We start from the raw sequence: 23,765 nt of genomic DNA on the forward strand, positions 1-23,765 counted from the left end.
GATTTGTCACCTGCCTGTCTCTTGAGTGCTGGCCTTAAAGGCGTGAACCACCACACTGAATTTCTTTTGGCTCTTTTTAAAGTCTATGTTGCACGGCACATCGGTGCACATCACCTCTTCTCAGGAGGCAGAGGATCCTTTCTAGTCCCAGGCCAGCCTGGCGTTATCTAAGGAGAAGGGGCTAGGGATGTGTTCCTTGTTAGAGTTCCTTGCGTTTGCCGCTGCAGCACGCAAGACAAAAGAAGGTGAGCATTAGAGCCTTTTACTCGGGCCTCAGCACTTGCAAATTTCCAGTAACCTTGAACCAATTACTTCCCCGGGTGCAGGAACCAGCTGCGCAAGTGCCGCGGGAAGTTGTACCTCTTCAGGCGGTAAGGTAGTAAAAAACGGCTTAATTCTGGCCTGTCTGTTATCCAAGCAACTTTTTTTTGTCACCATATCCTGCCAAGGGCTGTATAGTTTGCTAAGCTGCGGCCATTACGCCTTGGGCTATTTCAGTTGTCTGCAGCTTTCCTGTTACAACGCGGCGCTGTGATGAACTTTATACAGAATTTTCCAGCAGCAACGTGAAATGTTTTCTCGGGGCCAGCTTCCCATTAGGCTAAAGGTCTTACTTTGGAGCGGCGTCCTAAGCACGTGAGACCTGAGGGAGTGCTAGTTGCTTTTGCCCTTAGTAAAGATGGCAACCTAGGTAGGCGCCTCGCTTCTAAAAGGCGGCGGCCGCAATGGCTTCGATGCCCTTGACCAACATGGCGGACGTTTGTGCCCGCCCACCCCCGCTCCCGCTTGTATTTTCTCCCGCAGCAGGTCGCACAACTCCAGAGCAGCAGACGAAATGGCTAGCGCGATGACAGTTTCCAGCAAACTCCGCGGCCTGCTGATGCAGCGTGAGTTACCCCTTAGTCTGTTGGGGGTCGGTGCTGTGTTGTCCTGTAAAGTTATAGCGGCGGACAAGACGGAAGTCCCTGCGTAGTGTAATAATTATCATTTGTTTAGGTCTGGCTTCCAAGTCGAAGTCTCTGTCGCTAAGCTTGGGTCGCTTCCACAAACAAGGGTCTAAAGTAGTCTCAGAGCAACACGCTGATCGTTTTTTTTGTTTTTTGTTGCTCTTTTCTGTTTTTGTTTCTCGGGGCAGGACTTCTCTGTGTAGCTCTGGCTGCCCTGGAACTCTTGAGTTTGGACTGCCTCTGAGTGCTGGCATTAAAGGCCTGCGCCACCAGCCTGGCTTCACACCCTATTCTTCCTTCTTTTCGTCGTCTTCTTCCTCCCCCTCCCCCTCCCCTCCTTCTCCCCTCCCCCCTCCTTCCTCTCCCCCTCCCCTCCCCCTCCTTCTCCCCCTCCCCTCCCCCCTCTCCCCTCCTCCTCCTCCTCCTCTTCTTCTTCTTCTTTTAAATCCAGTCAGGGTTTCTCTGTGTAGCCCTGGCTGTCCTGGACTCACTCTATAGACCAGGCTGGCCTCGAACTCACAGAGATCCACTTACCTCTGCCTCCCAAGTGCTGGGATTAAAGGGGTGCACCACCTCCTGGCTTGCACCCCCTATTCTTTTTGCTTGCTCGTTTTGTTTTGTTTTGTTTCGAGACAGGGTCTCTCTGTGTAGCCTTGGCTGTCCTGGACTCACTTTGTAGACCAGGCTGGCCTCGAACTCACAGTGACCCACCTGTTAAAGGCGTGTGCCACCACGGCTGCACCCCCTATCCCAGGTCAGGGTCTCTAAGGTCACTAGGAGTGTGTGCTGTCAAAGTCTCCCCATTCTGGGGCCTCTCCAAGGCTCCCCCTTTTCTCTCCCCAGAGCTGAGAGGCACCAGCCAGCTGTACCACGTCAGCCTTCGGTCTCTGAGCGCCTCCGCGCGCGAGGCCACCAAGAGAGCCCCGGAGGAGGAATTCTCGGACCACAACTACGAGACTATTCAAGTGACATCCGCCCACAAGCATGTTCTCCACGTGGAGCTAAGCCGGCCGGAGAAGAGGAACGCCCTGAACAAAGCCTTCTGGAGGTCCGGCCCGCAGACCCAGAGGCCTCTGCTGCAGGAGGCAGGGGCGCGCGCAGGGAGAGAGGCTCCGCACTCCGCACTCCGCACTGACCTCCTCTTGCTCCTCTGCAGGGAACTGGTGGAATGCTTCCAGAAGATATCGAAGGACTCCGACTGCCGGGCTGTGGTAATTTCCGGTGCAGGAAAAATGTTCACGTCAGGTACTAACCACCACCGCTGCCTCCTCCTCCTCTTCCTCCTCCTCCTCTTCCTCTCCTCCTCTTCCTCCTCCTCCTGTTCCTCCTCCTCTTCGTCCTCCTCCTCCTCCTCCTCTTTGTCCTCCTCTTCCTCCTCCTCCTGTTCCTCCTCCTCCTCTTCCTCCTCCTCCTCTTCCTCCTCCTCTTCCTCCTCCTGTTCCTCCTCTTCCTCTTCGTCCTCCTCTTCCTCTTCCTTCTCCTCTTCCTCTTCCTCCTCCTCCTCTTCCTCCTCTTCTTCCTCCTCCTGACGGTACAGCCTTCCTGTGATCTTTGCTTTCTTTGCTGATTTTGTTTGCTTACCCTTGCTCTTTGCTTTTTTTTTCCCCCCTCCCCTAAGTAGCTCTGGCTGGCCTAGAACTCTGCTTAGACTAGGCTAGTCTAGAACTTGAAATAACCCTCCTGCCTCAGCTTCCTAAAGGTTGAATGCTCGGATTTTATAAACACGTGTGACACCATGCCTTAGCAGTTCTTCTACAGTGCTTGCTTTGAAAGAAGAAGGAAAAAAAATATATATATATATATATATAGTTGGGCTAGTAGTGCATTCTTTTCATCCCAGTGTACAGGAGGCAGAGGCAGGGGGATCGCTGTGAGTTCGAGGCCAGCCTGGTCTACAGAGCGAGTCCAGGACAGCCAAGGCTACACAGAGAAAGCCTGGCTCAAAAAAACCTAAAAGAAAAAAAATTACTTTTGTGTGTGTGTGAGTTTAAGATTTATTTATTTATTTATGTATTTATTTATTATGTATACAGTGCTCTGCCTGCATGTACACCTGCAGGCCAGAAGAGGGCACCAGATCTCACTGTAGATGGCTGTGAGCCACCATGTTTGCTGGGAATTGAACTCAGGACCTTTGGAAGAGCAGGCAGTGCCCTTAACTTCCAAGCCATCTCTTCAGCCCTCAATTAGGGTTTTGACCTTTTTTTTTTTTTTTTTTTTTTTTTTTTTAAGATTTATTATTTTTTCTTACGTATATGTGTGTGTGTGTGTCTATGTGACCTTCCCTATGTATGTGAGTGCAGGTGCCCACAGAAGCCAGAGATGGCAGATCCCCTAGGGCTGGAACTACAGGTGGTTGCCATCACTTTGGCATGGTTGCTGGGAATAAAACCCTGTCTGAAAAGCCAGGTGTAGTGGCGCACACCTTTAATCCCAGCACTCGGGAGGCAGAGGCAGGAGGATCGCTGTGAGTTCGAGGCCAGCCTGGTCTACAAAGTGAGTCCAGGACAGCCAAGGCTACACAGAGAAACCCTGTCTCAAAAAACCAAAAAAAATAAATAAATAAAACCCTGTCTGTCTCAACAGTATACGGGCTCTTAACAGCTGAGCCGTCTCTTCAGCCTTTAGAGGCTTTTTTGTTCGTATATTTTGTTTTTTATTTTTTATTTTTATTTTTATTTTTTTTGGTTTTTCGAGACAGGGTTTCTCTGTGTACCCTTGGTTGTCCTGGACTCACTTTGTAGACCAGGCTGGCTTCGAACTCACAGCGATCCGCCTGCCTCTGCCTCCCGAGTGCTGGGATTAAAGGCGTGCGCCACCACGCCCGGCTCTGTTTTTTATTTTTGAGACAGGGTTTCTCTGTATAGCTCTGGCTGTCCTGGAGTTCCATCTGTAAACCAGGCTGGCCTCAAACTTACAGAGAGCTGACTGCCTCTGCCTCCCAGAATACCGGCATTAAAAGTGCGTGCCACCATTTTTTTTTCTTTTTTTAAAGTCTAATTTAAAACATTCACTTGCGGCTGTCATCAGGGGCTGACACAAAGCCCAGCATGCCCTCCTCAGAAACCCAGATGGAGAAATTAGCTTAACTGAACATGACCGGATCCTGAAGTTGGATTACCACAGTGCATCTGTGGCCCTGAACAAGGCTCTGGACACCTCTCCGCGGTGTCAGCCGAGCGTGTTACACAATAGCAGGTTTTCATGCAGGTAGCAGCACACGGTGCTGCCTTCTCGTGGATGTTGCTCCACTGCCCTTTCTCCGCTTTGAATCGCTCTCCATTTAAGGTCATGGTTGGTAGTTACCTGCTTCAGTGTTCCGCTGTAAAACCCTCCCAGTGACGTTTAACTTCTGGGGCTTTGTTTTCAGTCTTCAGATTTCTAGTTGGTTCTTTGTGGTAAGTCTTCACTAGATGACGCAAGCTAGCCTTGACTTTCTGATCATCTTGCCCACATCTTAAGTATTCTTTTGTTGTTGTTTTGTTTTGTCTTCTTTATATTTTTGCATGTGTGAATACATTGGCATGTGTGTGCACATGTGCGAAGGCATCAGCCCAAGATGATGTCCAGTGTCTTTTGTTGTTGTTGTTTTTGTTTTTTTGAGACAGGGTTTCTCTATGTAACAACCCTGGCTGTCCTGGACTCGCTTTGTAGACCAGGCTGGCCTCGAACTCACAGAGATCCACCTGCCTCTGCCTCCCGAGTGCTGGGATTAAAGGCGTGCGCCACCAAGCCTGGCAGCCCATCCGGTTTACACGTGGCTGCTGTGCCCACCCAGTTTTCACTTGGGTTCGTGTTGGTAATCAAGTTCTACAAGATGATCCAAGAATGAGGGACACAGCCGGGCGTGGTGGCGCACGCCTTTAATCCCAGCACTCGGGAGGCAGAGGCAGGTGGATCACTGTGAGTTCGAGGCCAGCCTGGTCTACAAAGTGAGTCCAGGACAGCCATGGCTACATAGAGAAACCCTGTCTCAAAAAACCAGAAAAAAAAAAAAAAAAGAATGAGGGACACTCTAGGATGAAGGAAGGCCTTGCAGGCAGCAGGGAGGTCCAGCCTCTGAGGGGCTGACCGTGCAGAAGGTATTTCTATGTTTTGGTTTTTCAAGACAGGGTTTCTCTACATAACAGAACCCTCGCTGTCCTAGACTTCATTTGCAAACTTAGTCTGGCCTCAAACTCATGGAGATCTGCCTGCCTCTACCTCCCTGAATGCTGGGATTGAAGCTGTGTGCCACCACACAGAAGCGTATTTTACTGGCAGTCACACAAAACTTATTTTTAGAGTGACACAAGTTCCTCATACCGAGACCCAGACTTGATCCCATTGCACTCCCAGTCCTGACTGTGCACTGGCTGCAGCCCTCCGTGATGCGCGACGTTCCAGGTTTGGCAGGACCGTCTTGTGACTAACGTCATGCGAAGGCTGCAGAGCTCCCTCAGAAAAGCGACTCTATAAACCACAGCAAACATCACCGCATTCTACAATGATTTCTTCAGGGTCCAAGAACTCCCAGAAAAGGACTACTTCACTCTGTTTACCCTAGGTTCAATGACTCTACTCAATTTCCCACTATAGGTTCTTGGGACTCAAACCCCTATACCCACGCTTTGCTCCCCCCCCTTTTTTTTTCCAGAAAAGGTCTCTCTATGTAGCCTTGACTCTCCTGGACTCACTTTGTAGACCAGGCTGGCCTCGAACTCACAGCGATCCACCTGCCTCTGCCTCACGGTGCTGGGATTAAAGGCGTGCACCACCACCGCCCGGCTGAGAAACCTCGTCTTAAGCAAAACAAAACAACACACACATATATTTGGTGCCCCACTGGACATCTCCGATCCCTACCCCCCTAGACCTTCCTGAATTTTGTTCCCAGCTATGGTGATGTTTTGTTTGGGTCCCGAGCCCTGTCTGGGGTAGTGAGTGGAGCCATGAAAGTTAAGTAACAGCCCCCTGTGCCCCCCCCCCCCCCCCCCCGTCTTCTCAGGGATTGACCTCATGGACGCGGCTCCCGACATCATGCAGCCTAAGGGAGACGACGGGGCCCGCATTGCCTGGTACCTACGCAACCTCATCTGCCAGTACCAGAAAACCTTCACCGTCATTGAGAAGGTGGGGTGACTCTTAGAGCTGGGTGTCATCCCCTCTGCCTACCCCTCCTCTTCCTGCCTTGACCCCAATTCTTTTCCATTCTAGTGCCCCAAGCCAGTGATCGCGGCTGTCCACGGTGGCTGCATAGGCGCAGGTGAGTCTACAGGCACTGGCCATTACTTGGGCGCTAAACCCCCACTCCTGCCGGTGTCCTCAGCTCGGCTGTTGCTAATTAGACTTGGTCCCCCATGTTTTGGGAGGACGGATTGCTTCCTGTCGTTCTTCATTGTCCCTGGCCTCTTCCCCTCCCAGGTGTGGATCTTATCTCTGCCTGTGACATCCGCTACTGTGCCCAGGATGCTTTCTTCCAGGTCAAGGTGAGATAACAACTTCCCCAGCGCACTCTTGCCTCCTAGAATCCCTGGAGTGCTAAGACAGAGGCAGACTCGGGTAGGGCAGGGACCGTGCGTGCAGGCCCTGAGGTTGAGGGCTTCCCAGGATAAAACCTTAGGAAGTAAACTCGGGCAAAGGTGGTGTGAGGAGAGGAATAGCTATAGTCTTAGTACCCAAAAGGTTATGGCAGCTGGGGTTAGGGCATGAGTGGCGTGCGCCTGAGGCAGCCTGGGCTAGGGCGTGAGTGGAGGGCGCCTGAGGCAGCCTGGGCTAGGGCGTTGGCGGCGGGCGCCTGAGGCAGCCTGGGCTAGGGCGTGAGTGGAGGGCGCCTGAGGCAGCCTGGGCTAGGGCGTGAGTGGAGGGCGCCTGAGGCAGCCTGGGCTAGGGCGTGAGTGGCAGGCGCCTAAGGCAGCCTGGGCTAGGGCTCGAGTGGAGGGCGCCTGAGGCAGCCTGGGCTAGGGCGTGGGCAGCAGGCGCCTGAGGCAGCCTGGGCTAGGGCGTGAGTGGAGGGTGCCTGAGGCAGCCTGGGCTAGGGCGTTGGCGGCGGGCGCCTGAGGCAGCCTGAGCTAGGGCGCGAGTGGAGGGCGCCTGAGGCAGCCTGGGCTAGGGCGTGGGTGGTGAAGGTGTCATGGTTTCTTTTTCTGTTACTGTGATAAAAACACTTAGAAAAGCAACTTAACTGAGGAAGGCCTTATTTTAGCCCAAGGGTCAAAGTACGTACGGTCTATCCATTGTGGCAGGAAAGTCAAGGCAGAAGAAGCTTAAAGCAGGGGTGTTCACCCCACCCACAGTTAATTAACTGCGTCAGTTAATGCAGCCAAGATCGTACCTCCCAGGCATGCTCAGAGGCCAGTCTCTAGACTCTGTCAATGCTAGCCGTCACACAGACCATCCTGAGCCACACAGTGGATGGACCCTGTCAGAAACGTCGCGGGTACTGCAGGTGTGTGCGTCTATGCAGCCCGAGGTGGTAGAGTTGGCCCCGCCCCGCCCTCAAAGGGGAAGTAGGCTCATGCCAGCATGGACGATATGTCCCATAAGCCAGTTAGTGGCACATACACAGGGATAGTTTGGGGACTGCGGCCAGCTGTGCAGGACGTGGTAGCGGGTAGAATGGAGTAAGCTGGAGGACCGGATAGCAACCGCATCTTGAGGCTGTCGGGAGATGCCCCGAGCTTGCAGGGGCAAACAGCAACAGCTGCAAAGCAAACTCTGGCTAAGTGTTTCCCCTGCAGGAGGTGGATGTGGGCCTGGCTGCTGATGTAGGAACTCTGCAGAGACTGCCCAAGATCATGGGGAACCAGAGGTGATGGGGTTGGGGTGGGGGTGGCAGGAGTGGGGGGGGAGTGGGGGGATGAGGGGATGGGGTAGGGAGAGTGGGGGTGAGGGGGTGGGGGGGGTTGGGGGCACGGGGGTAGGCTGACCTGGAGAGGAGTGTTCAGCCCAGCCTCTCCAAGACCGGGGATGACAGGGTCTTCTGACCTGCCCTCCCCCATCTGTAGCCTGGTCAATGAGCTGGTCTTCACTGCTCGCAAGCTGATGGCTGATGAGGCCCTGGACAGCGGGCTGGTCAGGTAGGACCCCTGGCTGGCTGATGGCAGGGAGGTGCACCGTTGGGGCTCTGTGGCCCCCCTGTATTCTCCCTCCAGAGACCAAACGGTCTTTCTCAGAGCGAGCGGCTGTTTCCTCTGAGTACCGCAGTGTGGTTGAGCCCTTTGGTTGGGGTGTCCTGTTTTCTCTGCGAGGCCACCTGGCCATCCAGAGAGGAGTGGGAGGGTGGTCCCCTCACCCACGCCTTCCTTCCCCTGGCAGCCGAGTGTTCCCAGATAAGGGACGCCATGCTGAATGCAGCCTTCGCTCTGGGCGGCTGATATTTCCAGCAAGAGCCCTGTGGCTGTGCAGGTGTCAAAGGTCAACCTGATCTACTCCCGAAACCATTCTGTGGACGAGAGCCTTGACTACATGGTAAGGCCCCCGCCTATGGCCAATTCTGGCCCTCCGTGGTCGGGGCACAGGGGCCTCTGCGCGTGCGCACGCCTCCTCTGATTGGTTGGCCGCCCTGCCCGGTCCCTCCCACACCTTTGACCCAGGCCACCTGGAACATGAGCATGCTGCAGACGCAGGACATCGTCAAGGCGGTCCAGGCAACCATGGAGAAGAAAGACGCCACTTTCTCCAAGCTCTGAGCGCCTTCCTGACCCTGTGGGAGGAAGGCTCCCCGGAGTCGGGATGGTCCGTCCCCTCAGTGTCTTCTCTCCCACCTGGTCTCTTTGTCCATCAGACCTGGGGCTGGGGGGGGCTATCTTCACTGTGAGCAATAAAGTTTGAACACAGCTGGGAGTCTTTACTGTCTTTACTGGGTGGGGACTCAGACACCTGGCTCCAAGGAGGGCAGCGGGGAAAGCTGGGAGGCGCCTCTGACTGGGCCAAGAGGAAGTGTGCAAGGCACAGAAGAAACAAGCTGCAGAGGGCTGAAAGGCCACACCCGGTCCCTGTGCTTGTGCCTTCCCTGCCAGTGGGATGTGGCACAGAACAGTAGGGCTTGGGTGGGGGGAGGTGGGGTCGGGGGAGGCGGGGGTGGGGGAGGCGGGGGTGGGGTGAGTTCATTGCTCCCAGTCCTGAGCCAATTCCCTCCTTTCTTTTTCTTTCCTTGTAAGAGCCACAAGCAATCCCAGCACCTTGGGAGGCAGAGGCAAGGGGATCTCTGTGAGTTCGAGGTCAGCCTGGTCTACAGAATGAGTTTCAGCTAGGGTTAAAACAGAGAAACACTGTCTCAAAACACACACACAAAAAAAGCCAAAAAATAACCCTATGTTGATTTTGTTATTTATTAGTGTGTGTGTGTGTGTGTGTGTGTAAGTTGGTTCTCTCCGCCACATAGGTCCATGGGCTGAACTTGGTGCCTTTACCTGCTGAGCCACCCAGCTGCCCTCCACCCCTTTTAAAACTTTATTTTTATTTTATTTTATTTTTTATTTTTAGTTTTGGAGACAGGGTTTCTCTGTGTAGCCCTGGCTGTCCTGGACTCACTCTGTAGACCAGGCTGGCCTGGAACTCACAGCGATCCTCCTGCCTCTGCCTCCCGAGTGCTGGGATTAAAGGTGTGCGTCACCATGCACGGCTACTTTTTTTTTTTTTTAACTGGTCACCATGCACGGCTACTTTTTTTTTTTTTTAACTGTGGGTTTTCTTATCCTCGGATAGTCTCAGCCTTGTAGATTTCTGTTTGGAATGAGGGTAAGCCAAACATTTACTCACTGTCTTCTGTGTGTCCTGTGACAGGAACTCATTAACTTGGTGGCGCTTTGCTCATTCCTTCCTTGTGGCATCTCGAGGCTGGACCCACACATGCCAGGCAAGTGCTCCACCTCTGAGCTCTAGCCGAGCCCTCCCTTTCTTCCTATTTTAGTTTTACTTTGGGTTTGGTCTGAATGCCTGCGTGTGTGTGCCTCAACCTTTGGTGGCATTCCTAGGGCCCCTTAGCCTTGTTCCTGTTTAGTTTAGGTTTTTTTGTTTTTTTGTTTTGAGACAGGGTCTCTCTGTGTAGCCCTGGCTGTCCTGGACTCACTTTGTAGACCAGGCTGGCCTCGAACTCACAGCGATCCGCCTGCCTCTGCCTCCTGAGTGCTGGGATTAAAGGTGTGGGCCACCATGTCTGGCTCTTCTATTTTCTTTTTCTTTCTCTCTTCCTCCTCCTCCTCACTTTGCCGCCTTCTTCTTCTTCTTCTTCTTCTTCTTCTTTCTTCTTCTTCTTCTTCTTCTTCTTCTTCTTCTTCTTCTTCTTCTTCTTCTGGACAGAGTCTATATACAGCCTTGGCTAACTCAGACTATGCAGGCCAGGCTGATCTTGAACTCACAGAGAGCTGCCTTCCTCTGCCTCCTAAATGCTGCGATTAAAGTCATTACCACCGTGCCCAGCTTTGTTTGTTTCTTTTGTTTGTTTGTTCTTATTTATTTATTTATTTATTTTTGTTTTGGAGACAGGGTTTCTCTGTGTAGCCTTGGCTGTCCTGGACTCGCTTTATAGGCCAGACCAGGCTGACCTCGAACTCACAGAGATCTGCCTGCTTCTGCTTTCAGAGTGCTGGGGTTATTGGCGTGCACCATTGTGCCCAGCTCCAGCTTTTTCTTTTTTTTTTTTTTTTTTAAAGGCATGGTCTTTGCAGGCCAGGCTTGCATGTGACTTTGCCTCTGCCTCCTGAGTTCTAGGATTACAGACATATAGTTGGTTTTGTTGTTGGGTTTCATTGGCTTGTTTTGGGACAAGGTCTCACACAGCCCAGCCTGGTCTTGAAGCTCACTGTATAGTGGAAGATGGCCTTGACCCTTGGGGCACACCCTGGGGCACACCCTGGTCAGAGGTGCTTGCATGGAGCCCTGCATCAGCACACTCTATTCATGTAGTGCTGGGTATGAAAGCCAGGCAAGCATTCCATCCACTAAGCTAACCTCAGCTGTGTGCATCCATTTCAAGGGCTCACGTTGTGGGTAATATCCATTTGCCTGTGTTACAGATGGCCAAGCTAAGAGGAAGTGATGGCTCTGGAGAGCCAGGAAGTGGCAAGGGCGTTACTGAAAACCCAGAACCTGTGGCCCCAGCTGTGTGTGCTCTAAGCCGCTGCGGTTTAGTGTGTGGAGTCAGGAGCTGGGCGCATGGCACTTTTTCCTTTCATCCTGGCCTGCTTCTACTGCCCACCTGTCCAGACATTCCTGTGGCCCAGCCCCTCCCTGCCTTGCCCACCTGATCGCACCCTCCCTTTGCCAACAGTCCTCAGGGCAGGGTTTTATGGCTCTGATAAAGCCCCATAAGAACGAAGTCCAGGAACACTTCCTCCTCCTGTTGGGGGACCTGGGAAGGCCAGCATCCCTGGCAGGCTAGGATGCGGCCTGGAGATCCCTACAGGAGAGCCCTCACGAACTTTTTCCCCTGTTAGCCACTCCCTCTGGTATAAGTGCCACCTGCGACCTGTCACTATTTCCCATTGCCTTGCTTCTCTCTCAAGACAAGCTACCAGCCCAGACTCTCACTCACGATGGCCTACGTCCCGGCACCGGGCTACCAGCCCAGTTACAACCCGGTGAGATACCCACCTGAGCCCACACCTCCTCTTCTGAGCCCCATTTTCTCCCTTTGCTTTGCTATTCTACTAAACCATATGTATCCCTAGCCCCTCACCCTGAGTTTCATCTCCCCCACTTAAGGGACTGAGGGTCTTTTAGGGTGAGAGGGAAGGGCTGTGCCGGGCAGGCGGCCTCTGACGCTCCTCAACTGGTCCATTCTACAGACCCTACCATACAATAGGCCCATCCCAGGTGGCCTCTGTGTCGGAATGTCTGTCTACATCCAAGGAGTAGCAAGAGACAACATGAAACGGTGAGACCAGGGGGCAGGGGTGTGTGTGTGTGTGGGTGCCCTCCCTTGCACTCCCGCACCCCTGGGAGGGGGCCTCTTCCCTTCCCTGACTCTGGTTCCAGGCACAGTTTGAGCATGTTATGATTCCACAGGGTCCCTCTGGCTGCTTGCGGGGGTCCAAATGGCCCACAGGAACAGAAATGAACAGGGAGACCCCCGGAGGGAGGAGGGAAGCAAGGGAGGGCTGGTGCAGTCAAGGGGCTGAGTGGGCCCCTTACTTAGTCAGGGTAAGATCAAGAAAGGTCAGGAAGGGGTCACTGAGAGAGGGGGTCCCTCGGCTGGACTAATACCCTGAAGTGACAGATTTGAGAGCAAGCTCAGAGCCTTGCGCTGAGGTCACCCCCCTACCCTACTCCTCCCCTACCCCCATCCCCTCCCCCACCCCACCCCTCCCTCCCCTACCCCATCCCCTCCCCCACCCCACCCCTACCCTACCCCTACCCTCTCCTACCCCCATTCCCTCCCCCATCCCACCCCTCCCCCACCTCTCCCCTCCCCTCCCCCACCCCACCCCTACCCTTATTAAATAGCATAGCATATGGGATACTGGGAGCAGAGTGGGCAGGGATGAAGACCCTTGCCGTCAGGGGATACATGCCTGCAATCCCAGCACTCTGGAGGCTAAGGCAGGAAGGTCCCAAGTGAGAGGACAACCTGAGCTACATTGTTTCCCCAAAAGTGGGGGGAAAAAGATAAAAGAAAGACAAGAGTCCGATTTGTCCTGATCACTGAAGAGATTCTGAGGAGATGAGGAAGAGAAATCCAGAGCAGGGGTGGGCACCAGACTCTATCATGAGGAATGCGGGGGTCCCTACCTCCCCCTGAGCCGGGTCAGGGATGTCCAGTCAGGGTGGCCCTGAGACAGCACAGAGCCTGGGTTCCCTGCTGGAGGCCCCACACGCCGGCAGGCAGCGCTTTGACACAGCTCCATATTGTCCCACCAGGTTTTCTGTGAACTTCAAGGTGGGGCAGGATGAGGGGGCTGACATCGCTTTCCACTTCAACCCCCGCTTTGACGGCTGGGACAAAGTTGTGTTCAACACAAAGCAAGGCGGCCAGTGGGGCAGCGAGGAGAAGAAGCTGAGCATGCCTTTCCACAGGGGCAGCCACTTCGAGCTGGTGTTCATGGTCCTAGCTGAGCACTACAAGGTCCGAGCCCCCTCCGCTCCGTGCAACCACCCTGTTGTTCCCGCAGCCTTCCCTCCCTCCCTCCCTCCTTCCAGCCCTTCCTCTAGGCAGCATCTCCTCCAAGCAGCCCCCACCCTGCAGCCCCCACCGACCCGTAGCCCTCCCTCCCTGCAGCCTCCCTCTTTGCACTCCGCCCTCCCTGCAGTCCCCCACTCTGCAGCCCCTCCATAGAGCCCCTCTCCCTGCACCCTACCCCCTGAAGCCCCTCCCTGCACCTTCCCTCCCTGCAGCCCTCCCTCCCTGCACCCTCCCTCCCTGCAGCCCTCTCTCCCTGCAGTCCCCTACTCTGCAGCCCCCATCCTGCAGCCTACCCTCCCTGTAGCCCCCACCTGCAGCTCTCCACCCTGCAGCTCCCACCCTGCAGTCCCCACTGATCTCTGATCCTCAGCTCTTCTCTCCCTGCAGTCCCCCACTCTGCAGCCCCCTCCATACAGCCCCTCTCCCTGCACCCCTCCCTCCCTGCAGCCCCCCTGCCTCCCATCTACCCTGGTGATGGAATCTAGAGCCTCGGGCATACTTGCAAATGCAGAGAGTGCACCTATAATCAGGCCACGCCCCAGTCCGCTTTTTATTTTTTAGCGTTTTTCTGGTTTGGGTTTTATTTGTTTAGTTTTTGAGACAGGGTCTCTCTCTATGGGCCTGGCTATCCTGGAACTCATTATATAGACCAGGCTGGCCTTGAACTCACAGAGCTCTACCAGCCTCTGCCTCACGGGTGCTGGCATTAAAGGGATAGATACTTCACCATGCCTGGCTCTCCTGACTTTCTATATGGGGTTCTAGGATCAGACTCAGTGCCAAGAGCTTGTAGCTGTTCACCTTCCAATCTTTTTTTTAAAAGGTTTTTCTTTTTTCTTTTTTTTTTTTGGTTTTTCGAGACAGAGTTTCTCTGTGTAGCCTTGGCCATCCTGGACTCACTTTGTAGACCAGGCTGGCCTCAAACTCACAGCGATCCGCCTGCCTCTGCCTCCCGAGTGCTGGGATTAAAGGCGTGCACTACCACGCCCGGCTTAAAAGGTTTTTCGAGACAGGGTCTCTCTGTGTAGCCCTGGCTGTCCTAGACTCACTTTGTAGACCAGACTGGCCTCGAACTCACAGAGATCCACCTGCCTCTGCGACCCGGAATGCAGGGGTTACAGGCCTGTACCACTGCACCCAGCCCTCCAGTTATTTTTTAAGGCTAATTTAAGATTTCACATGTTTGTGCAAACTGTCCTGAAGCTTGACAGTCTCCTGCCTCAGCCTTCTGAGCACTGAAATTACAGCTGAGCACAGGACATCCGGCTTGAGGATAACGTCAGCAGACCCAGCGCTTAGCGTGCAAGAAGTCCTCAGGCCCACAGGAGCGGCTCCTGGCCCATGTCTGTCACACAGGAACAATCAATCAGACGCCTGGTGACATAAAGTACACCAGGCTACAGGTGGAGGATGGATCCAGGATCCTCCCATAAGCCTCTGGTACACCTGGCCAGGTTGCCATCCTCCTGACAAACTCAGAGATGAGGAGGCCCCATTTCAGAATGGTTTGAAAGAAAAGCTCAGAGGGGTAAGATGGTTTACCTGAGGCTACACAGCTGGCACAGTGCCACAGCCAGACCTTACACACGTTATTTTGTGCTGGTTACCAGCCCTCAGGCTTGCTTCCACTCCTTCCTATGAAATGCTCCGTTCTTGCTCCCTGGGAGTGGACTTTGCACTTCAGTTTGACCTCTGGTCCCTGAGTCCCCAAGTTCCTCACTGTGAGGCTCTCCTAGCACCCACCAAATACTTTGAACTTCAAATCAAGATGATCCTTTGGAGCCGGGCGGTGGCAGTGCACACCTTTAATCCCAGCACTGGGGAGGCAGAGGCAGGCAGATCTCTGTGAGTTCAAGGCCAGCCTGGTCTACAAAGCGAGTTTAGGATAGCCAGGGCTACACAGAGAAACCCTGTCTCAGGGAAGCGGGGGGTGGGGTGGGGCGAGGATCCTTTGGGGCTGCAGGAAATGGCTCAGTCAGTAAAGTACAAGTTTGAGGGCCTGAGGTCTAGCCCTACCACCCTACCACATAGTGGACTGGGAGTGGTCCGCCATGCCTGGGGGGCTCCAGGGAAGCAGGAACAGGAAGGTGCTTGGGGCTTGCAGCCAGCTAGCCTAACCTACTTGACAACTGTCAGGCTTGGTAGGAGACCCTGTTCCTTTTTTGGGGTGGGGGGGCGGGGTTTGAGACAGGGTTTCTCTGTGTAGCCCTGGCTGTCCTGGACTCATTTTGTAGACCAGGCTGGCCTCGAACTCACAGCTATCTGCCTGCCTCCTCTGCCTCTCGTGTGCTGGGATTAAAGGTATGCGCCACCACTGCCCCGGTGAGACCCTTTTTCAAAAAACAAGCTATGCTGGAGGCAGGGGGCGTATACCTGTAATGCCAGCACTCCGAGAGGGAGAGGCAGAGGCAGGCATGCGGATCTCTGTGAGTTCAAGGCCAGCTGAGGGTGTCTCCTACCTTCTCTTTGCCCCACAGGTCATAGTAAATGGAAATCCCTTCTATGAATATGAGCACCGGCTGCCCCTACAGATGGTCACGCATCTGCAAGTAGATGGAGACCTAGAACTTCAGTCGATCAACTTCCTTGGAGGCCAACCTGCCCCAGCCCCATATCCGGTATGGAATATCTCTTCGTTTGCCTCCTGAGCCCATTCTCGCATGCCTCACTGTCTATGCTCCCACTCCAAGCTCCGTTGAAGAGCGGGTGCAGGGACCCGGACCCGGTGGGGCTCAAGACGGTTCACCAAGAAGATAGACAGACACATCACCAGACAGGCATGGCTCCCGCGGTCGAGACCACTAGAGGGGTGCAGGTAGAGGGAGGACCCGGATCCAGAGAAGGAGGCGGGGCAGAGGGTTCAGAGGAAGAGGAGGTGTGTAAGCTGAGTCAGAAAGTGAGATAAGAAAAGACTGGCAAAAAAAAAAAAAAAAAAGAAAGAAAGAAAAGACTGGCAAGCTGGTGTGTGTGTGTGTGTGTGTGTGTGTGTGTGTGACACTCCTTTAATCCTAGCACTCTGGGAGGCAGGTGGATCTCTGTGAGTTTGAGGCCAGCCTGGTCGACAAAGTGAGTCCAGGACAGCCAAGACTACACAGAGAGACCCTGTCTCAAAAAAACCAAAAGAAAAAAAGAAGGAAAGAAAGGAAGGAAGCAAGGAAAAGGCTAGCAGAAGATAAAGAGTAAAATGTTTAGGGCTAGCAAAAAAAAAATTCAGGACAAGTTGCTTCACACATCAGTTACCCGGGAAACACAGAGCCACTGCACAGCCATCACGGCTGGAGTGGAACAAAGCCCCACTACAATGCCACGTGACCTTGTCTGCAGGCACACGGCTCAGCCATCACGGCTGGAGTGGAACAAAGCCCCACTACAATGCCACGTGACCTTGTCTGCAGGCACACGGCACAGCTACCATATGGCTGCCTAGAGTGTAATTTGATGCACTCACCTTGGAAGTTGGCCAGCAAAGATAGACCCAAATGTCAAGAAAACCTAGGTCTCTGTATCCGAGAAGCTCCACACCCAAGTACACAGTCTGCAAAGAGCTTCCAACACACGCCCACTTCCAAAAGTCTCTGAAGCTTGCTTGATGGTAGGGCGCCTGCCTAGAGTCCCCCAGTGAGAAGCTAGGGGCCTGGTTCAGGTTAGTGAGGTAATTTAAGGGTGAGGGATGAAATCCCTAGTTCCTTATTCAAAATCAACCAAACTGGCCTGGCATGGTGGTGCACGCCTTTAATCCCAGCACTCGGGAGGCAGAGGCAGGCAGATCGCTGTGAGTTCGAGGCCAGCCTGGTCTACAAAAGTGAGCCCAGGACAGCCAGGGTTGTTACACAGAGAAACCTTGTCTCGAAAAACCAAAAAAGAAAAAAGAAAAAGAAAAGAAATAAAGATAGCTGGGCGGTGGTGGCGCACGCCTTTAATCCCAGCACTCAGGAGGCAGAGGCAGGTGGGTCTCTGTGAGTTCGAGGCCAGCCTGGTCTATAGAGTGAGTTCCAGGACAGCCAGGGCTACACAGAGAAACCAAGTTTAGAAAAAACAAAACCAACCAACCAATCCAACAACAAAAAAGAGGGTGTGCTGAGGGACAGACCAGGTTCTAGATGAAGGAATTACCTGTACGGAGCTGTGGCTCTGAGAGAGACACTCTGCGGCTGCTGGGGGAGCACAGACAGCAGCGAGAGCCTGGGCGACAGGAACCCGGGGCTGACTCCCAGGACCTCACTCTAGGGCCAGATATGGGAAACAGGAGATGAGAGCACCAAGACCTTGGCCTGCAAAGAACTACTAAATCCCCCACTTGTCCCCTCCCCACCCCACTCCACCCCCCACCCCCCTGCCAGCCAAATTCTACTCTCTAGACTGAGCCTAGGCTAGGGTGAGACAAGGGGTGAATGAGGAGGAGCCTGGGACAGAAGGGACCAACACAAGGTTGAGGGGTTGGGGTGGGGGGATGGGGGTGAGGGCAGGGGAATGGGGGTGGGGTGGGGGACAAAGAATAGAATTTACCAGTCATTGTCCTGAAGCCACAGAAGCTCTGGCGGTCCCTAAGTCCACCAGGGGCTGGACACCATGTACCCAAAGGGCTGCACCAGGCTTTCTCCTCAGCTCTCCCCAGCCTAGAATCACGGTCCCAACCGTGACCTCCTTCTCCCCCTCTGTATCCATAGGGACCCATGACTATTCCGGCTTACCCCGTAAGTACCTGCTGAGGGGTGGACAGTCCTCCCCCCACCCCACCCCCGCTCCCGGCCCCTGCTGAGGTGAAGCACAAATGGCAGAGGAGGTTTGGGGGGCCAGTCTAAAGACCTGTGTCCCCTCATTCTTGCCTTCTGTCTGCCCACCCATAGGGACCCGGGTACAACCCTCCGCAGATGAACAGCCTGCCTGTAAGTGGGAGAGGGGCGTGGTGGGCGTGTGGAGGGATGGGGGTGATTTGGGGGTGGGGATAATTTGGGATGGGGTGGGGAGAGGGAGGGAGGGACACGTTGGATATGGCATTTTTCAAATATTGTTCAGCAGCTGCCCTTTCTTCCTCTGTAGGTCATGGCGGGACCCCCAGTCTTCAATCCGGTATGGTAGTCCCAGGGTGGCATATGACTCTGGGGAGCAAGTGGAAGGGAAACAGGGAATGTGGAGAGCCTAGGAAGAGTAGACTGCATGTGGGCTGAGGGATTTTGGGGTGGGAGGACTCAGCTGGTGGTCGGGGTTGGGGAGAAGATGGGGTTGGGGAGAAGATGGGGTTGGGGACAATTTGGAGGCAAAAACATTACTGCCTTTCTGTGAAAATGTGGCCTTGTATGTATCTGGCTCCTCTAATCAGAGACTGGATGAGACCCCATGTTCTTTTTCTACAGCCCATGCCGTATGTGGGGATGCTTCAGGGGGGGCTTACAGCCCGAAGAACCATCATAATCAAGGGCTATGTACTTCCTACAGCTAAGAAGTAAGCACCTAGGCTGAAGTGGGGACCTCCCTCACACCCAGAGGTCCAAGCCCAGCCTCCTACCTCACACCCAGGGATCCAGGCCCAGCCTCCTCCCTCAGACCTAGGGGTCCAGGCCCAGCCTCCTCCCTCAGACCCAGGGGTCCAGGCCCAGCCTCCTCCCTCAGACCTAGGGGTCCAGGCCCAGCCTCCTCCCTCAGACCCAGGGGTCCAGGCTCAGCCTCCTCCCTCAGACCTAGGGGTCCAGGCTCAGCCTCTTCCCTCAGACCCAGGGGTCCAGGTCCAGCCTCCTCCCTCAGACCCAGGGGTCCAGGCCCAGCCTCCTCCCTCAGACCCAGGGGTCCAGGCCCAGCCTCCTCCCTCAGACCTAGGGGTCCAGGCCAAGCCTCCTCCCTCAGACCTAGGGGTCCAGGCTCAGCCTCCTCCCTCAGACCTAGCGGTCCAGGCCCAGCCTCCTCCCTCAGACCCAGGGGTCCAGGCCCAGCCTCCTCCCTCAGACCCAGGGGTCCAGGCCCACTCTCCTCCCTCAGACCTAGGGGTCCAGGCCCAGCCTCCTCCCTTGGAGTCTCAGATATTGGACCCCATTTGACACCTTATTTGTCCTCAGCATTGTCATCAACTTCAAGGTGGGGTCTTCTGGGGACATAGCTCTTCACATAAACCCCCGCATAGGCGAGGGTGTGGTCCGCAACAGCTTTATGAGTGGCTCTTGGGGCTCTGAGGAGAGGAAGATCGCCCACAACCCATTCGGCCCTGGGCAGTTCTTTGATGTGAGTCTGGGGATCCCCTTCCTGCCTCCCACAGACGCCCCCACCTCGAGTCTTGCTGACCCTCACCTCTCCCCTTGCCCACAGCTGTCCATCCGCTGCGGCACAGATCGGTTCAAGGTCTTTGCCAACGGCCAGCACCTCTTTGACTTCTCGCATCGCTTCCAAGCGTTCCAGCGGGTGGACAGGCTGGAGATCAGTGGTGACGTCACCTTGTCCTACGTCCAGCTCTGAGCCCTTGCTGGGGAGGCAGGAAGACTCTCCGGTTCCATCTAAGTCTCTAATAAAATGTCTAAGGGGCCTCAGGTGTGAGTGAGTGTGTGTGCATGTGTGTGAGTGAGAGTGAGTGTATGTGAGTGAGTGTGTGAGTGAGAGTGTGTGTGCACATATGTGTGAGTGTGTGTGTGTGAGTGTGTGTACATGTGTGTGTGAGTGTGTGTGAGTGAGAGTGTATGTGCACATGTGTGAGTGTGTGTGTGTGTTAGTGTGTGTGTATGTGTGTGAGTGTGTGAGTGAGAGTGTGTGCACATATGTGTGAGTGAGTGTGTGTTAGTGTGTGTGCACATGTGTGTGAGTGTGTGTACATGTGTGAGTGTGTGAGTGAGAGTGTGTGCACATGTGTGTGAATGACTGTGTGCACACGTGTGAGTAAATGTGTGTGAATGAGTGTGTGTGTGTGTGAGTGTGTGTGTGTGTGTGTGTGTGTGTGTGTGTGTGTGAAGCCACGCGGTGGTGACGCACGCCTTTAATCCCAGCACTCGGGAGGCAGAGGCAGGCGGGTCGCTGTGAGTTCGAGGCCAGCCTGGTCTACAAGGTGAGTCCAGGACAGCCAGGGCTACACAGAGACACCCTGTCTTGAAAAAAAAAGGTATGTATGTGTGAGTGTGTGTGTGTGTGCGTGCGTGTGTGTGTGTGTGTGTGTGTGACTTAGTCACCTCCCCCATAGCTCCTGTGCCCTTGGCTTCCATCCTGCACTGTCTTCCCTCCTATTACAATAAACTGAGGTGTGCTACAAGCCCCGGCTCTGTGTGAATCAACCCATTCACTCCTCACACTAGGCTTACAAATGGCTGCTGTGTTTTATCCGTAGCAGGCGGTGTGTGCTCGCTGTAGGGAATAGACAGAAAGCTCAGCGTGGCTGAACACGCTGCTAATCCCCACTGGGGAAGTGAAGACAGGAAGTTCAGAAGTCCATGGTCATCCTTAGTTACACAGTCTGTTAGGGGCTAGCCTGTGCTACATGAAAGCCAATGAAGGGAGGGAAGGAGAAGAAAAAAGACAGGACGGAGGGAAGGAGGGATGGAAGAAAAATAGGCAAATTGCCAAGCCAGGTATACTAAAACATGCCTGTAGATCCAGTACTTGGAAGATTGGAGTGGCAGAAGGAGTGGGTTTTCTTTCTTTTTTTCTTTCTTTCTTTTCTTTTCTTTTTTTTATTTTTTGGTTTTTTCGAGACAGGGTCTCTCTGTGTAGCCTTGGCTGGCCTGGACCCGCTTTGTAGACCAGGTTGGCCTTGAACTTACAGCTATCCACCTGTCTCTGCCTCCCGAGTGCTGGGATTAAGGGCGTGTATGCCACCACGCCCGGCAGGAGTGGGTTTTCAAGGCTAGCCTGTGCTACACAGTGTAGAACTATATAATGGGACCCTATCTCAAAAAAAAAAAAAAAAAAAAAAAAAAAAAAAAGACTGTGCAGAGTGCCCTACAATCCCAGTACTTAGGAGGCTAAGGCCGTAGGTTTGCAATCATATTGAGGCTAGGCTGGGCTAACAGTAAGACCCTACTTACTCTTAGAGAAAGGAAAAGAGGAGGGAGGGAGGAAGAGAGGGAGGAAGAGAGAAAGAAACTGGCCAAGGTTACAGAGCCTATAAACCTTAGAAATGTGGCCCAGTGTCCCATCCACCTACCCATTTACTCATCTGTAGTGTTTAGGAATTTTTTTGGTTTTGTTTTGTTTTATTTTTTTAAAGATGTATTTATTTATTATGTATACAGTATTCTGCCTGCACACCAGAAGAGGGCACCATATATCATAGATGGCTGTGAGCCACCATGAGGTTGCTGGGAATTGAACTCAGGACCTCTGGAAGAACAGCCAGTGCTCTTAACCTCTGAGCCATCTCTCCAGCCCTTTGCGGGACTTCCTAATAAACTTGCTTGGCATAAGAAGTCATCAGCTCATGCAAGCCCTCCTGGTCCCAGACACAGCTTTTGTCCCGTTTCTTATTTTCCTGATTTCTCACCCCTGGTCTCACTGATTGACACCTCACTGTTCAGACCGTTATCCCCTATGGATTTGGGTTATTCAGCCTGGATTCCTCATGGATTCATCAGAGATCAGTAACTGTTTGATATCCTGGGGCCGACAGTTGCTGTGGCACACAATAGCCCAGGGACTTAGCCACTGCTGAAGGAAAATAGCCAACCACATGACTTCCTCCACGGCTCAGGGAGCACTGTGGGAGAGCTGGCAGAAAATAAAATGTGAGAGCCAGAGGAAAGGGTGGAGTAGAAACATTCCGTTCTGGAGGGAGGGCTCCGTAAGATTTACGAGGTACAAAGCTGATAAAATTCAGGGATTAACAACTTCTAAGTCTCAGGGAGTTTCTCAAACTTACAGGATTCACAGGCCTCTCCCAAAGGTTATAAGTGGCAGCAGTTACTGGGGAGAGGAAGAGGAGTCTCTCTGAGTCCTTCATCCATGATGGCGTGTGCTTTTTTTTTTTTTTTTGGTGGGATTCCCTTTATTCCTTCTGTAAGTCACCCCAATGAACTCATCCATTTACTAAGCTGGGCTTTTGTGGACCTGTTTTGTTGGTCTGTTGTTAGTGTGCATTCTGGAATGAATAGAAATTTGCTCACTATTTCCCAGGAAATGCTACATAACAGAAAGGGCCCTTCAGGCCAGGCGGTGGTGCCACACGCCTTTAATCCTCCCAAGGGGGTGGGGGTGGGTCGGGGGGGGTGGGAGGAAGGGGGCACAGAGGCAGGGGGATCGCTATGAGTTCAAGGCCAGCTTGGTCTATAAAGCGAGTCTAGGACAGTCAAGATTACACAGAGAAACCCTGTCTCAAAAACAAAAACAAAGACAAACAAACAAAAAATAAATAAAAAGAAAGAAAAAGAAAAAGAAAGAAAGAAAAGGCCCTTTCATTTCCAGAGTCTGGTGTGACCCTGCAGTCCTCAGATGATGACCATGGCGTTCCGGCGGGCTCCAGTTTCAAGATGCCCTGGGACATCACCAGGAAACTCACTATTTCCAGGGTACCTACACTCCTACACGGCTTGAGGTTCCAGTGTCAGGAAACTGTAGGTGTCAAGGGTGACTCAAGAGCTCCAGCAGATTCCTGGAGGCCTGGACATGGAGCTCTGAGGACTAACCAGAGACCCTGGAGTAGCCTTAAAACCTCACATCCCCAGGGCTGGAGAGGTGGGTGGGTCAGTGGTTAAGAGCACTGTCTGCTCTTCCAAAGGACCCGGCACCCACACGGCATCTCACAAAGGTTTGTAACTTCAGTTCCAAGAGACCTGACACCTTCACACTAATGAACATAAAATAAAATAAAAAAATTTTTAATATATTTTATTTATTTATTTATTTATTTATTTATTTATTTATTTATTTATTACATATACAAGCCAGAAGAGGGCGCCAGATCTCACTATAGATGGCTGTGAGCCACCATGTGGTTGCTGGGAATTGAACTCAGGTCCTCTGGAAGAACAGTCAGTGCTCTTAACCTCTGAGCCATCTCTCCAGCCCCGAAAATAAAATTAAATTAAAAAAAATTTTTTTTTTATTCTCACACCGGCTGTGGTGACACACACCTTTAATCCCAGCACTTGGGAGGCAGAGGCAGGCAGATCTCTGAGTTCAAAGCCAGCTTGGTCTACAAAGAGAGCTCCAGGACAGCTAGGACTATGCCGAGAAATCCTGCATCAAGAAACAAAAACAAAAAACCAACAACAACCACCATTCACATTCCCAGAGAGACTTGAGGGCCTACCATGGAGTCAGAGGGAACAACAGCGCGTACATCAAAATTCAGATAGAGGGCTGGAGAGACGGCTCAGAGGTTGAGGGCACAGACTGCTTCTCCAGAGAGGTCCTGAGTTCAATTCCCAGCAACCACATGGTGGATCCCAACCATCTATAGTGAGATCTGGCGCCCTCTTCTGGCCTTAGGTGTACATGCAGGCAGAACACTGTATTCATAATAAATAAATCTTTTTTTTTTTTTTTTTTTTTAATTCAGTTAGAATCAGAGAACGCAAGATTGCAATGATCAGATCCCAGGGACCCCGTGTCTGGATACCAAAATGGGGCTTTAATGATCCCCAAGACACCTGCCAGGCTCGTCAGGGAATAGCACCTTAATTCTCACTCCATCCCTCATAGGGATGCATGGTGTGCAAGACTTGGGTGAGGCGGGGCACGAGAAACCGGAGACAGAGACACACGGGGATCAGCCCCAGCTAGGGGCGCCCGCCCATGACAGGACAGCA

The 23,765-nt window shown here is 53.2% G+C and overlaps 2 protein-coding genes across 2 annotated transcripts; both read left to right on the top strand.

The window, feature by feature from the left end:
* The first annotated feature begins 806 nt into the window (after positions 1-806).
* Positions 807-8,724, top strand: Ech1 (enoyl-CoA hydratase 1). Its single transcript, XM_051162811.1, is given in 12 exon segments — positions 807-887; positions 1,791-1,995; positions 2,104-2,192; positions 5,935-6,059; positions 6,144-6,192; positions 6,351-6,415; positions 7,667-7,737; positions 7,934-8,005; positions 8,244-8,262; positions 8,264-8,293; positions 8,295-8,396; positions 8,522-8,724. Coding segments are annotated over 12 exon segments (975 nt in total). The 5' UTR covers positions 807-835; the 3' UTR covers positions 8,618-8,724.
* A 2,740-nt stretch (positions 8,725-11,464) lies between these two features.
* Positions 11,465-19,581, top strand: Lgals4 (galectin 4). The gene is given in 10 exon segments (XM_051162049.1): positions 11,465-11,509; positions 11,717-11,805; positions 12,789-12,993; positions 15,528-15,668; positions 17,718-17,762; positions 17,898-17,936; positions 18,091-18,120; positions 18,405-18,493; positions 19,101-19,263; positions 19,348-19,581. Coding segments are annotated over 10 exon segments (993 nt in total). The 3' UTR covers positions 19,495-19,581.
* Positions 19,582-23,765: the final 4,184 nt, after the last annotated feature.

This window comes from Acomys russatus, chromosome 19 (assembly GCF_903995435.1).
Source record: "Acomys russatus chromosome 19, mAcoRus1.1, whole genome shotgun sequence".
NCBI lineage: Eukaryota > Metazoa > Chordata > Mammalia > Rodentia > Muridae > Acomys > Acomys russatus.